We start from the raw sequence: 13,520 nt of genomic DNA on the forward strand, positions 1-13,520 counted from the left end.
AACCATTTATGAATAATGGGCCAACAAAGGATCAAAAACAAGCATTTTTCTGATTGTTTTACATTAACTTGACTGTAAAAGAATGGATCTCTTTGAAATTTACCACAAGCTACCATTCTACAAGAGGGAGGCTGAGAAAACATGTACCTTGAAAGTATTATTGTTACCAATTTTTTGATTTCAAGGGTATGGTAAACCACACAATTTGATTCCCAAGAAAGAGGGTTATTTGCTTTAAATTGGCTTTGGGAGCAATCTTGTCTTGGCTTTAACTGACCATGTTAAACTGAAAAATAAAACAAACTTTTTTAAGCACTTTAAAATTATTGATAGCCAAGTGTATTCAACAAATGCAACTTCAACTCAATGTCAAACATTCAATAAGAAAGATAGTTGTTTTTGTTTGAGGCCTACTTATATCAGATTTTATTTATCATATTTGTCAAAATTGGCAGTATAACAAATTTCAAAATATCTAAAACACAGAGGCTTCATTCTGTGTATTGTGCATGGTAGAACCTTTTGAGGATAGAATTGGCTTCCTATTTGGATAGTTTTGGCCTTAAGCACTTCTTGTAAACAATTTATTTTTTGGATATAGATCTTCCTATGTGTTTGATTGTAATGCTGCTGATGAAGGCATATTTATAGCATATTTGCAATATATATGATTGCTATTATTGTATTCATCTTAAAATATAGCATGATAGAAGGGTGAATAATGTAAAAGTGGAAACTGAAAGTTTAATGTTTCCAATTAAATATCTTTTAATTTTGATTTTCCATAACTGCTTGTACAGGATTATCTTTTGTATTTCATCTATATTGCTCAAATTATGGGTAATTTTTTTCTTTCATTTTAGTATCTTTCATTCTAAAAATGGTTTTTAAAAACTACTTTGGAAATACATGAGATAGTGTACTGCAGTGATTTCTTTCTCTTATTTTTCTGTATTCTGAATTTTATCTTTACAGCTTCCTGTGCTTTGAAAGAAAGAAAACACCATCCAAGACAAATTTAGTGATACCTCTTGGGGATATTGTTGATGTTTCAAAGGTAAGGAACATATGTTTTATTAGTTCGCTGTCAAGTTTGTCAGTTCTTAATTACTTATCCAAAAAGTTTGTAAAAAAGTTGGCTGCCAAGTCTTAACTTTACTCATTTACTGACTTCAATCTTTAATGCTACACAAAATTTATATGTTTTTAGTGTCTACTGAACAACTTAATAAAACTTTTTTATTATTATTATTTTGCATCCTTACTTTCTATACAGAAGTATTTTGCTTAAAGAGAAAGTGCAAGACAGAGAAGTCTTAGGCACCCAGTGGTAAGATTTTATTCTCTGACGAGGCTCTGTCGAGTTAGAGAACAATGAAATCTTACCTGAGAGTGTCTGAGATTTACTGTCTTGCATTTTGTGGCAACATTCGATTCTTTTTCTCACTTTAAAAATTTTGTGTTTAGTACACCAATTCAGAAAGCCACTTAGTCAAAATTTCTTTTTATTTACAAGACGTCATAAAACATTTTACTGTGATGTCACAAATTTTGCAGATTCTTTTTATGTCTAATATTTCTATCACTGAAAGAATTCTAAATAAGTCGAGAGTTAATTGACTTTTTGTAAATATTTTTCTCCTATGATGCTAAGAATGATGTCAAAATCATTCAGTAACATCTCTGTGTTTATTTAAAATTATTGGCTAGTCCTATGGTAAAAAGTTTGATGAACTGTTTTTTGTGCACATCACCGAACTGGGTATGAGTTTCATATTTGAACTTTTGGCACTTCTGATTATATAATTTAAATAATGGAAATAGTATAATATGTGTATTTTCTATGTATCTGAGTGTTTATTTAATAAAGCAAAATATGAGGTGTAAATTACAGGTCAAACCCTTTTGTCTTGATTTGAAGATTTTTATAAAAAATTTGCATGCCAAAGCCTTTTCAGTTTATTTATTGATATTACAATATAAAACTTTACAGACCAAACCCTTCTCCGTTATGCCTGGTACTGGTATGGCATTGGAAATTAAAATTCAAGGAAACAAGGTAAGATTCCCATTATATAAACTAGTAAGAACCATACAATTGTAGACATTAAGTGATTCATGCATATCTTTTGCACATAAATAGTTTGGCTTAAACCCTTTAGAATGCTGAACAGGCAAAGTGTCATGAAAGTTGGTTTATAGATATTTAGATCTAAATTGTAGTTGATTCTGCAATGAAAAAGTAAGGGCAAATTTGTACACCATTTAACACCTACAACTGGTAAAACAATCCCATAATATTTAATGACTGAATGTTTCATTTTTGATGTTTTGTTAGCTTGGCAGCACATTTTCAGTGAAGTGCCAAAATGTGTTATTGGTCAACTCCTTTACACACAGATGAAACATTCAATCCTTATAATGGCATTTCATATGTTTCTCTTATTTTGTTACTATAATATTTTAGATATAAATAGAAAATATGCAATACACAGTGATCAATAAGTCTGCTTAATTGTTGGTGTGCTCTATATAAATAAAAAAGATGTCTTTCATCGACTCATGAAAGATCACACTTAAATAAAATTATACAAGGAGAGTAGCATATTATATGTACAGTAAATGTAATTATATAGTATTGAAAAGGAAGCAAACATTGCAGGGCTTATTTGAATGGTAAAATAAATACACCTAGGTTACTTTATATTCAAAATTGAGTTTGTGTGATTTTCAAATCTTGCATGGTGTGAGCATGGTCTAGGTGTTGTAAACAAAGGTTTGAAATCCATAGGAAACACATTTTTCTTCTGTCAGTCTGTGCATTACCTTATAAATGCTTCTATACCTGAAGAAATGAATTTTGATGAAACCTACAGGAAGATTAGTAAGGTTTTTTTGCTGTAGATGATCCATTGGGATAAGGTAAAGAATAATTTTAACTAATGTTCAGATAATAGAAACACCAAATTTATTACAAAGGTGTTGCCCTTACTATAATTCAGATAGCTTCACTTATATTTTGCATTGCAGTTTTAGTACTTCACACTTCTCCTTTCATATCCAAAATACCAAAACAAAATTTGTTGGTTGATATGAAATGAAGTGGATTTTGAACAAGGTTCTATTCTACAAAAAGAAAAATGATTTGTAGGCTTGTGACCTCAGCCATCTAGGAATAAGGGAAAAAACAATCATTTCAAAGTTTCCACATCACAAAGGTCAGGCTTAGATTATTTTTTTTTTTTTTGGTTGGGGTGGAGGGGGTTATAACCTGAAAGTCTAGTGAGGGCCAAAAATAAACATTTTTCTGATTCCCAGACTATAGCTTGAGAAAAAAATGGTTAAAATCTTTTAAAGTCTTTAGGGATAATGACAAAAAAGGGATCAAAAGAACTTTATTTTATGTCTTCAGTATGAGCTGATGTGTCTATATGAAATTGTACAAGATATTTGGAATTATGGCCTGTATAGGAATGAAGGAATTTGGGGACAAAACATTCTTCTCTGGGTTTCAGACAATATCTTGAGAAAAAGTGTATGGATCTCAATGAAATTTTAACATTAGGGTGTCAAGCAACAAAAGGAAGGAAGTGACAAATTTTAAGGTTTATAGCCATTATTTGTTATGAATAAGCAACAAAAATTGGGTCAGAAATAAATCTTTTTTTCTGTTTGTATAAATTGCTTATTTTTTGTTTGCTGCAAAAATTTTTTTCTTTGTCAACCATTTTATAAAAATCCAAATCAAGAGCTGTATCAATTTTCATTTTTTTCCATATTTGTTCCAACTGTTCAGAGTTTGGCTTTAGTAGTCATATCAAGCTGTGCCTACTAAGCAGTTATATTGGGATTTAATTTCCCCCGTAACGTGTCCCGAGGGGACATGGAAATGCCAGGCATCGGTCCGTCCGGGTTTTCCACACATTTTTTGTTATGCTTCTACCATGTTTGTTTTTGGTATATAGCCACATTATGAAGAGTTACAGATTACTGATAAGTTTGACTTTGGTTATGGTTGAATGATTTTTACGTAAGTTACAGCCCTTGGACTTAGAAAATTTCAGTGAATTTAAACTTTTCTGCACTTTTTTTTGTAATGCTTTTACCAATTGATTTTATATTTTGTATGTAGTCTTACTATGAGAAGTTACAGATTAAGTTCGACTCTTATTATGGTTGACTAGCCGGGGGCTAGGCGCTCTGCCCACAGAGCAACTGGGATGTGTGCCCCAGGTGGTGGAATGGGGTACCCCTCAGGGGCGTGTCCAGGATATTTGAAAGGGGGGGGGCGTAGAATAAAATATTTTTTGGACCTTTTTTTGGCTTAAAAACATAAAATAATAGAGAATTGCACTAATGTAACGGTTCCTGACTTGGAGCATGTATATTTTATAGTTAAAGTGTCAGGGTGTGACATTTTTTATGCCGAGTTTTCTCCATTAATTGTCTATGGTATATTAAAATGATTGGATGGATCTTAACAGCAGTAGACCAATAACGAGAAATTCCAAACTCAAGGGTATAAGGAGTAACTTAACATTTCAATACCTAGGCCAGGATTTTATGAACGAGAGGCGTGATTAAGGTTGAGGGTCCATGGGGAAAATCAGAAGCTCCTGAATTTCAACAATTTAGCATCAAATTATGAAGTAATCCCTCTATTTTTGATTAAGTTCGGGTTTCGTTGAACGACACACATGATACAAGACATATAAACACTGAAGAATAAAGTTCTTTCGTTCTGAGTATTGCTTTAATGTGGAAATATACATATTTCTAGTATACATGTACCTTGACGCAAAACCTAAAATGAACACAGAAAAATACTGACGGACTCTCATTTTCAATTACTAGAGTGGATTCATAAGAACCATTTTACGTGGATTTCTCATGGCGTAATCGTCAATAATTTTATCAAAATCAAGTTTAATGTCTCTGTGAATATACAAAAGAAGCAGAGCATTTAGGCGATCCTCCTTCATGGTGCTTCTCAAATCATTCTTGATCAACTTAAGGGATGAGTTAGCTCTTTCGGTGGAGCTTGACGTGACGCTCGTCAAAGCAAGTAAGAAGAGAACTTTCATGATGTTTGGAAATAAAGTCGAGCATGCCCTTACATCAGTTAAGGTTGATGTTATTGACTCTGGTTTGTCCGATTGATTTTCCCAAAACGACTTCCAGAGTCTCATCTCTTGCCTGAATGTTTCAGGCGAAGGCATATCAGTATTGTAATAATCATAAACATCCTTCTCCATCTCTTCGGAAATGAGGTGAACTCGGAAAGGCAAAATTGACAAGGCACGAACAACAGAGACAGCCTCTTGACCAAAACGCATATCAAGTTGCTGAATTAGCTCATCAAGATAAGGTAAGTAGATTGCCCGTTTAAAGTATTCTTTATCTGATGAAGCGGGAACATTGTTACGATGTGTCTGTCTAGCACAACGACGGGGCATTTTAAGCTCATCAAGTCCGGCCTTTACTGCCATGTCAGACGCATTACTGTAAACCAAGTCAAACTCTTGTTCATTTTTACGGGTTTCATCGATGATCTGTTTCACAGCTCCGATCATTTTATAACCTTCAACAATGTCTAAAGATGAGCCTTGAAGCTTAGAACTTACTCCACGTACATAACCAAAAAAGTTGTGTACTGTTTGGAAGCAAATAATAAATGTACTATCTGTTATCTTGGACAGAATGCCATGAGCATCCGTAATAGCCTTTTGGTCCCACGAACGTCCCTCATTGGAGCTTATGCCTTCTAAACATGCTACCAATGCCTCATACATTGTCGCGAATGTGTCGAGTGTGGCGTGTTTCTCTGTCCACCTAGTTTCACAGAAGATTTTGAATTTTGATTTAGAAATTTTGTTATTTTCTTGTCGATTGTTGTTAATATCTTCTACCGCCGTTTCTAGTCGTCGGCTTCTTTTAGGGGAATATTTAAAAAAATATCCCGAGTTGTTTGAGAGAATCTAGCATGAGATGGATTTCTGTAACCTTACAACTTTTACACAGCACTAAACTTAGATTGTGACTAGCGCAATAATGATACATTGCGCGTGGAGAGATTCGTGTTAACCGTGCGGCACATCCAACGTTTTTCCCTGACATATTTCCTGCCCCATCCATAGTCTGCGATCTACATAACTGGATATCCAAACCATTACTAGCGAGGGACTGAACGACAAGATTACAAAGGGATTCGCCAGTGGTTTCCTCGGCCAAAATAAATTCTAGCAGGCGTTCTACTGGAACTCCATCGACGACATAACGTAAAACCAGTCCTAATTGTTCCCAATTGCTAGTGTCTGATACCTCGTCGCATTGGATTCCAAAGTATCCACCAAAAGGCTGGGACTTCACTTCTTCCACAATAGATTTCTGAATGTATGTCTTAATGCAAGTTAACAACTCGTTCTGAGAAGTGTTTGATGTGTAGGTTGCTACCTTTGAACACGTTTCAAAATGTTGTTTTAGGGTTGTATCGCCCGCATTTATTCTAAATTGAATAAGTTCTTTGAAATTACCCTTGTTCTTACTATGGCCTGTATCATCATCCCGATGTCCCCTAAGCGCCATTCCACGCCTTCCACAGAACTCTAAACACTTAAGCATAGATCTGATTATATCACGGTTCTTAGCGATGATTGCTGCATTATTCGATTGCAGATTGACGTCGATTCTGTGTGACTGATTGACACACGATTTCTTGAACCCATTCAATCTAACCATCGAGTCAGCGTGATTACCAGTCTGTGCATGCTTTTTCAAATCGACAGTGGTGTCTTTCCATTTATTGAATGGTTCTGTAACTAACACTCTTGGTCGGCGACCGGATGTGTCCGGAAAAAACTTACAAGCAAGGCAATATAACCCATCTTTCAACTTTGAATATGCTATGAATGGGAATTGCTCAAACCAATCGCGACAACAAGATCTTTTAAAAGTTCCGCTTTTGCATCTTTTATCGTTATATAATTTAAACGGAAATTTAAAGCCTGGTTCCGGACACCGATTAGACAAAATCCTGAATTTTACATCGTCCGATAGGGTATGTACATCAATGACTCCAATATCATCTGATAATTGCGATCCAAAGGTATCGTCAACTGGAATTCCCGCAGTTTCCTCGTTGCGTTCATTGTTGAAGATAGGTGACTCATCATCTCCAGTACCGGAAGTTTCATCGTTATTGTCATTACAGGACATACATGACTCATCATTTTGAGTATCTGCAGTTTCGACGTTATTTTCATTGATGGAGACAAAAGACTCATCCACTTCTTTACCCGAAGTTTTATTGTTGCTTCCGTTGTCACAGTGGAACGTAGACTCTTCATCAATTGACATCTCATGGCTAGTATGTTCTATATTTGGTATGTCAGTCTCATAGTCAGTGGATCGCGGTGAATTAGACGCCTGGACGTCTCCAACTACGTCAGAGTCGACCACTCTTAGTTTAGAACTGACCAGGGGTGTTATCTCAAACTGTGATTCAGCGAATCGGTCTGTGATCGATTTGTTTAAATCTTTGATATGTGATATCAAACTTGAACACGAGGAAAATGACAGTACAACAGCTTTACCAGATGGAACACATAGTCCCATATCATTGCGACTGTGTGAATCAATACAATAAAGTATCCCTTGAGCCTTTTTTAAGCCGATAGTTGAACCAGGGTTACTTCCAAGTGTAATGAAAGAAGTTTCACTCTGTGCTAATGATTGGTGTAATGCAGACTCTAAAGTAAATGTTAAAGCGTCAGAATTGTCACTTTCCTGTTCCACAAGTCCACTCATCGGATCTTTCATTGTAATAGAGAAACTTTCGTTTTCAATAAAAATATTCTCCGGAAACTCTGTTATTAGCATGTAGCCATCGGTAGTACAAACTTTATGGTACAAGTCAGTACCTCTTAGAAGAATATTATCTATTTCATCTCTAGTCTTTGGAATAGTATTATCCAACATGAAAGCCAATGCAATGCACGTACATTGTCGTCCACCGCCGTTTATATCACCTTGATGCATTGACCCTTTGCAAACCAGCCTAGAATGCAAAAACAAAATCTGTTAACATATGAATTACACGGACACGTATGATACACTTAACACATTTGTAACGGAACTTCCCCATTTTTTCATTCTTGTTAAAGTGTATGTCATTGCTATACACGTAGCCAAATGTCGCCCCCCCCCCCCCCCCCGAAACCAAAAAAATCAAGTCCCATAACTCATACAGAATTAAATGAAACATTTATAATGATGGTGCGAAATGATATCAACTACATGTCATGTTAAACAATCCTGCAAAAAATGAACTAATCCGTCCAAGGTTTCATAGGAGTTGTGTATACAAAATAGTCACTGTGTGACGGACGAACAGAGGCCACCATTCCCATGCCCCTCTGACGCGTGGCCGATGGAAGACAATGCAGGGGAGATATTCTTGAATGTCTCTAATGTAGCAGGAGTTGCGTATATAAAGACTGAGAAGGTTTAAAGGGTAATTATATAGTATACTGACAAAACATATACAAGTGATACCTCGCCACGCATAAGGGGATGGCAAATAGTGTACTATAAAACTGTAATTTCTCACAAAAATAGTTCGTAGATTTTGCTAAACATGGATTTAATATTAACACTAAACAACTACATTGAACTGTGCAAATGTTAAAAACGTGTATCCGTTCTCGAGTTATTGTATTAAAACCACCGGGATGGACGGACCGACGGAAAATGTTGTTTGTGCTGTATTTATACCACTCTACCAAGAAATTTGTTTTGCATGCACACGTATAAAAATTGCGGTTTTTATCCAACGCAATCATAGGTTTGAACCCCGTTCTGGATATCATAGTCAAATCTGAGTGACCCCTTCCAAGGCAACGCGTGAAAAAATAACCCCATTTTAGACAATTTAGCTGAAAATACAACCCCTTTTGTCAGAATATACCCAGTATTGTATATATAGTAATATACCCCCCCCCCCCCGGTATATTTAGAATGGCTATGGGGAATCGAAGTTAGTGTCACACAAAACAACCAAAATTCATGTATTATACTGATTTACTTACCGTTTTGGTTGTTTAAAAAAGGTGTCCAAGACACCTTGATACGATTTTAAGGTCTTTTGACGTTTTGTTTTTGACATCGACATCTTTGCGAATTCTTTATCACATCAACAACACCGCAAACCATAGTGGTGCACCGTGTTGGGAAAGATGCCACGTTCCTCGCACGTTAAAGAACCCTGCTGTGGTATTCGGTAGGAGTAGGAACCTTTGCGCTCCGCCACAGGAGGCTAAATTGCCCGATCTTACCCATCCCCCCTTTTTCCAGTGGCAATCAAAATTTGTCGACCCTATTATCCTTGTGACCCATCCTTTTTTTTTCATTTCATGTTCATTATATCCATTTCATGTTCATTGTCTGAATATAGCTGAAATATTGCTGCTCGGACGTTAAACCCCAACAAACAAACATATTATGGTTGAACAATTTTTAAAGAAGTTTTGTCCCTTACATCCTAGAAAATTTCAATGAATTTAAAGTTTGAAATGTATCTTTTTACGTTGGGGACATTGGATTGCTGTTCTTTTATTTGAAAATTTCCATAGGTGATGACAGTAAACAAAATTGACATTGTCTTTTTGGTTGAACTATATACTAGTGATGATTGTTCTGATGCAAGTGGAGAAAGGGTGTGTCTTAATTTGTTTTCCCACTAAACACATCACCTTGTTTATTAGTCGAAATTTCGTCTGTCTCAGCAAGCCTCATTCTTATGTACTAGAATTTTACATACCAATGTTCGAATTAATAAGAGTGAGGTGGCAGATCAGAGGAAATTTGGATTCTTTATCAACGACTTTGTTGTCATCTATAAATGTCCGTATATTTCTCGTTGGCTCTGAGTATCTTTGTTAATTATTTTAGTAGTCTTCAACGTTTTGAATGTTACATTACACGAGCCCAAGCATAAAATAAAGACTCGTTTAAGTACAAACGATGATTTGATTTTGTAATACTCATACTTCAGGTCGGAAGTTTTGACAGCATTATTTCGAAAATAAATTGAAATTCATATAATGGTTGCTGCGGATGAGATCATGTATTAAAAATTTGCTATGGTATAAAATATAAAATATTGCTCATTATATTTAACGCTTTGATGTTTCTTACATAAGAGAGATATATTTATCGTTGTAAACTTAAGCGTTAATTTGCTCATGTCTCAGCCAAGGACGAATTTGTAGATCACTATTTCCTGTTGAAAATTATATTACTTTCAAAACATTGAATCTTTTCACTATTCAGTCTCGTCAATTTAAGGCAGAAATTTTCATTAAGTTTTGGGGAAAATAAAGTCCTTAAGTGTAGTTATAATGTTAATGTTCCAAGAAAATGATAAATTTTCAAAAACAATTATTAATGGGTAAAAATACAGTACATCTACTTATGTACTTAGGTTATAAAATAAGGATATAGTGGGTGATCCATCGCCAAAATACTCCTTAAATCTAAAGTACTGTAGCTTATGTGTAGAAAATATATTATTTAAATAATTCAGCTATGTCCGTTCCCCTGCTTTATATTAAAGATTTTTTTTGAAATGGTGACCGTACAAATTTTGTTGGAAAAATTTTGAAGAAAAAAAAAATGATATAGATTTTTGTAACTTACACCTTCAACTTTAAAATCATTGTCTGTTTTTGCTTTCCGAAAAAAAAATCTCAATATATTTTTGCGCGAAAGCTATGCATTTATCATGGATTGTATGTATTTGCATGATTCTTAAGCTGAACTATACTGATAAGTTGTCAGTATATTGAACTGCAATTCAAGATCTTTGTTGTGCTATGATGGTTATCAGGTTTTAACCGGGCTTTTACATTCTTGATATAAATATTTAAGCAACAAATCAATATTTCTAGGATGAATTCAGTTTGATATTTGAACCTGTATATTGTTTCCACATGCGAATGTTGCCATATGATAACATGAAAGCTGAGGAAGGATTGTAATTTTCTATAACATAGCCTTGTATTATCAAAACTGTGTGTACATCAATTGGTTTGTTGGTATGCGTCGTAGATTTTCTCTTTTGTTTTCCCCGGGAGTGATAATTTATGAGCAAATAGGCGTGTGTTTAAAAAAAAAGGTAAAAACGCTTATCTTACCGGTGCACCTTGTCCATGACCCCAGTTTTTAGTGGAGTCCGAGTTGCTCACATACTTTCGTTTCTAAATGCGTTTTATTTATTTTCTTTGTTGTATGTGTGTGTGTGTGTCTATTTTCTTTGTCGAATCGTTATCATATGTTATGTTCTTTTAGTTCTGGTTCCCTTGATTTCACTTTTAAATCAAAGTATTTTAGTACAGTTTGAATAAATAACAAAACAACACTTGTTTTTTATGTATAAATACATGTATATGTATTATTTATATAATCTTGAATGTTAGTAATTTACATGTTCCCTATGATACAAACTGATTCGCACTCATATCAGATTTAATGAGAAAAATCATATTATATTGATAAAAAAAAAACTACAAGCGTAAATCGAAATTAAAAAAAAAAACAGGTCGCTATAGCATTAACTGTTGAAACTTCTCGTAAAGATTCATTAAGATAGAATAGTTTTAGAATTTACATTGTGTATATTCAAAATCCTCTGTCTGTGGCAACGTTTAAGTTCATATTTCGCTCATAAAATCCTATATCCATTCGGATCGAAAACTCGAAACACACTTGCGCCGAGGTCCGGGTATTAAAAGAATAGGCAGGCAGCAGCGCTAAGCTTGTCCTAAAAGGCGACTAAATAGTGCTCAGAACCCTAGCCGGGGGCTAGGCGCTCTGCCCACAGAGCAACTGGGATGTGTGCCCCAGGTGGTGGAATGGGGTACACCTGGCGTGTTACATGCTGGGATAGTCAGGCTATAATACGGAAAACCTGACCGCAAACCATAGTGGTGCACCGTGTTGGGAAAGATGCCACGTTCCTCGCACGTTAAAGTACCCTACTGTGGTATTCTCCCGGAGTAGGAACCATAGGGCTCCGTCACAGGAGGCCAAATTGCCCGACCCTACCCATCCCTCCCTATTTCCAGTGACAATCTAAATTTGTTGACCCCATTGTCCTTGTGTCCCGTCCCTTTTTCATTTAATCATTTCATGTTCATTTTATCATCCACTTCATGTTCATCGTCTGAATATAACTGAAATATTACTGCTCGGACGTTAAACCCCAACAAACAAACAAGACACTTGCGCCGAAATACATTACGCGTGAAACATTCCTTCCCAAAAAAAAAGCTGTTTGACGGACGAATGTATTATAGCGCATTGCATGAAAGAGAGGGTGCAATAATAAACTTCTGGTGGAATAAAATGATACCACGGTTGAAGCGATGTATACCAAAAACTCGGTCGTAAGATAAGCCAAATAAAACAGACCGAACATTTTACATCATCATAAAAACCGAAAGACAGCACGTAGAAAATGAGGACAACAAGATACACATATTAAAACCGAAAGATATTGACAAAATAAACTATAATCGGAAGACAGCACGAAGTTAACAAAAGTTAATCCAAGTACGCATGAAGAGGGATTGAAACTAGTGGAAAATCAGTCTCATGCTGTAGGAAGAGACGTTTCGTCATATTTTTGTCAGAACAAAATACAGATATGTCGAGTTTATAACTGTTAGATTTACCCAAAAAGTCTTATCAAAACTTAATTGCTTTAAAATCAAAGCCGGTGGAAGTTCAGAGAAGATTCATCTTATAGATATTATTAACTTGTACACTTGCCAGATAAAAGGACATTTGAAATTTGAAGTATTTTATAATTTTGAAGTGTGGTTAAAAGTCAGGTGCAATATTCAGTATCAATTGATGATCAAACTCCATAATGAGCATAAGTAAAACATGAACAACTTTATTAAGGTGCATATCATTGACCAATTTTCTACAAGCATAAAAAAACATTCAGAATAGTTTGTGCACTTCGTATACAATAAGCTGATTTCTGTGTTAAATTTCAGACTTTATATTTCGTCTTTCCTTTATGATCTTAACAATGGAGTGTTTTAAGGTGAGGTATTGCCATCACTTATGTGTCCTTTGTCGTCCGTCATCATTCATAAACTTTTTCAAACTTTTTCTCTGAAACTGCAGGACAGATTTTAACCAAACTTGGTCGAGTGTTCCTTAGGATATCGTTAAAAATCCGTTTTTTGATCTGGTGAAAAACATGGCCGCCGCTACTGGAAATGAAATCGTAGGGGTCATATTGCAGAATTTTGCAAATAACTCAAAAACAGTTGGGTTTGAGACAGACATTTTTCATAAAGATCTGTTGACCGATGTTAAAGTTATTGCCCTTGTAGAGCCAAAAATTATTTGAAAACCTTGTTGAAAACTAAAATGCTCTCAATTGATTTTATGATTCTTATGACAATAATTCAGTAGGGTCAAGAATCCAATTTTGAGTTATTGCTTTA

The 13,520-nt window shown here is 35.0% G+C and overlaps 1 protein-coding gene across 3 annotated transcripts in view; it reads left to right on the top strand.

The window, feature by feature from the left end:
- LOC148627473 (GRAM domain-containing protein 4-like) overlaps nucleotides 1–13,520 on the top strand; it is a 34,886-nt gene that overhangs the window by 18,486 nt on the left and 2,880 nt on the right. For 2 of the 3 annotated variants that reach the window (XM_088573771.1, XM_088573781.1), the window contains exons 16-17: nucleotides 976–1,057; nucleotides 1,994–2,059. In XM_088573771.1, the coding sequence (XP_088429897.1) occupies nucleotides 976–1,057; nucleotides 1,994–2,059 (148 nt within the window). Of the gene's footprint in view, nucleotides 1–975; nucleotides 1,058–1,993; nucleotides 2,064–13,520 lie in introns of those variants that run through there. The other variant, XR_015920796.1, reaches the window with a different exon arrangement.

This window comes from Perna viridis, chromosome 1 (assembly GCF_037379345.1).
Source record: "Perna viridis isolate PV_CMFRI_1.1 ecotype Kerala chromosome 1, ASM3737934v1, whole genome shotgun sequence".
NCBI classification, from domain to species: Eukaryota; Metazoa; Mollusca; class Bivalvia; order Mytilida; family Mytilidae; genus Perna; species Perna viridis.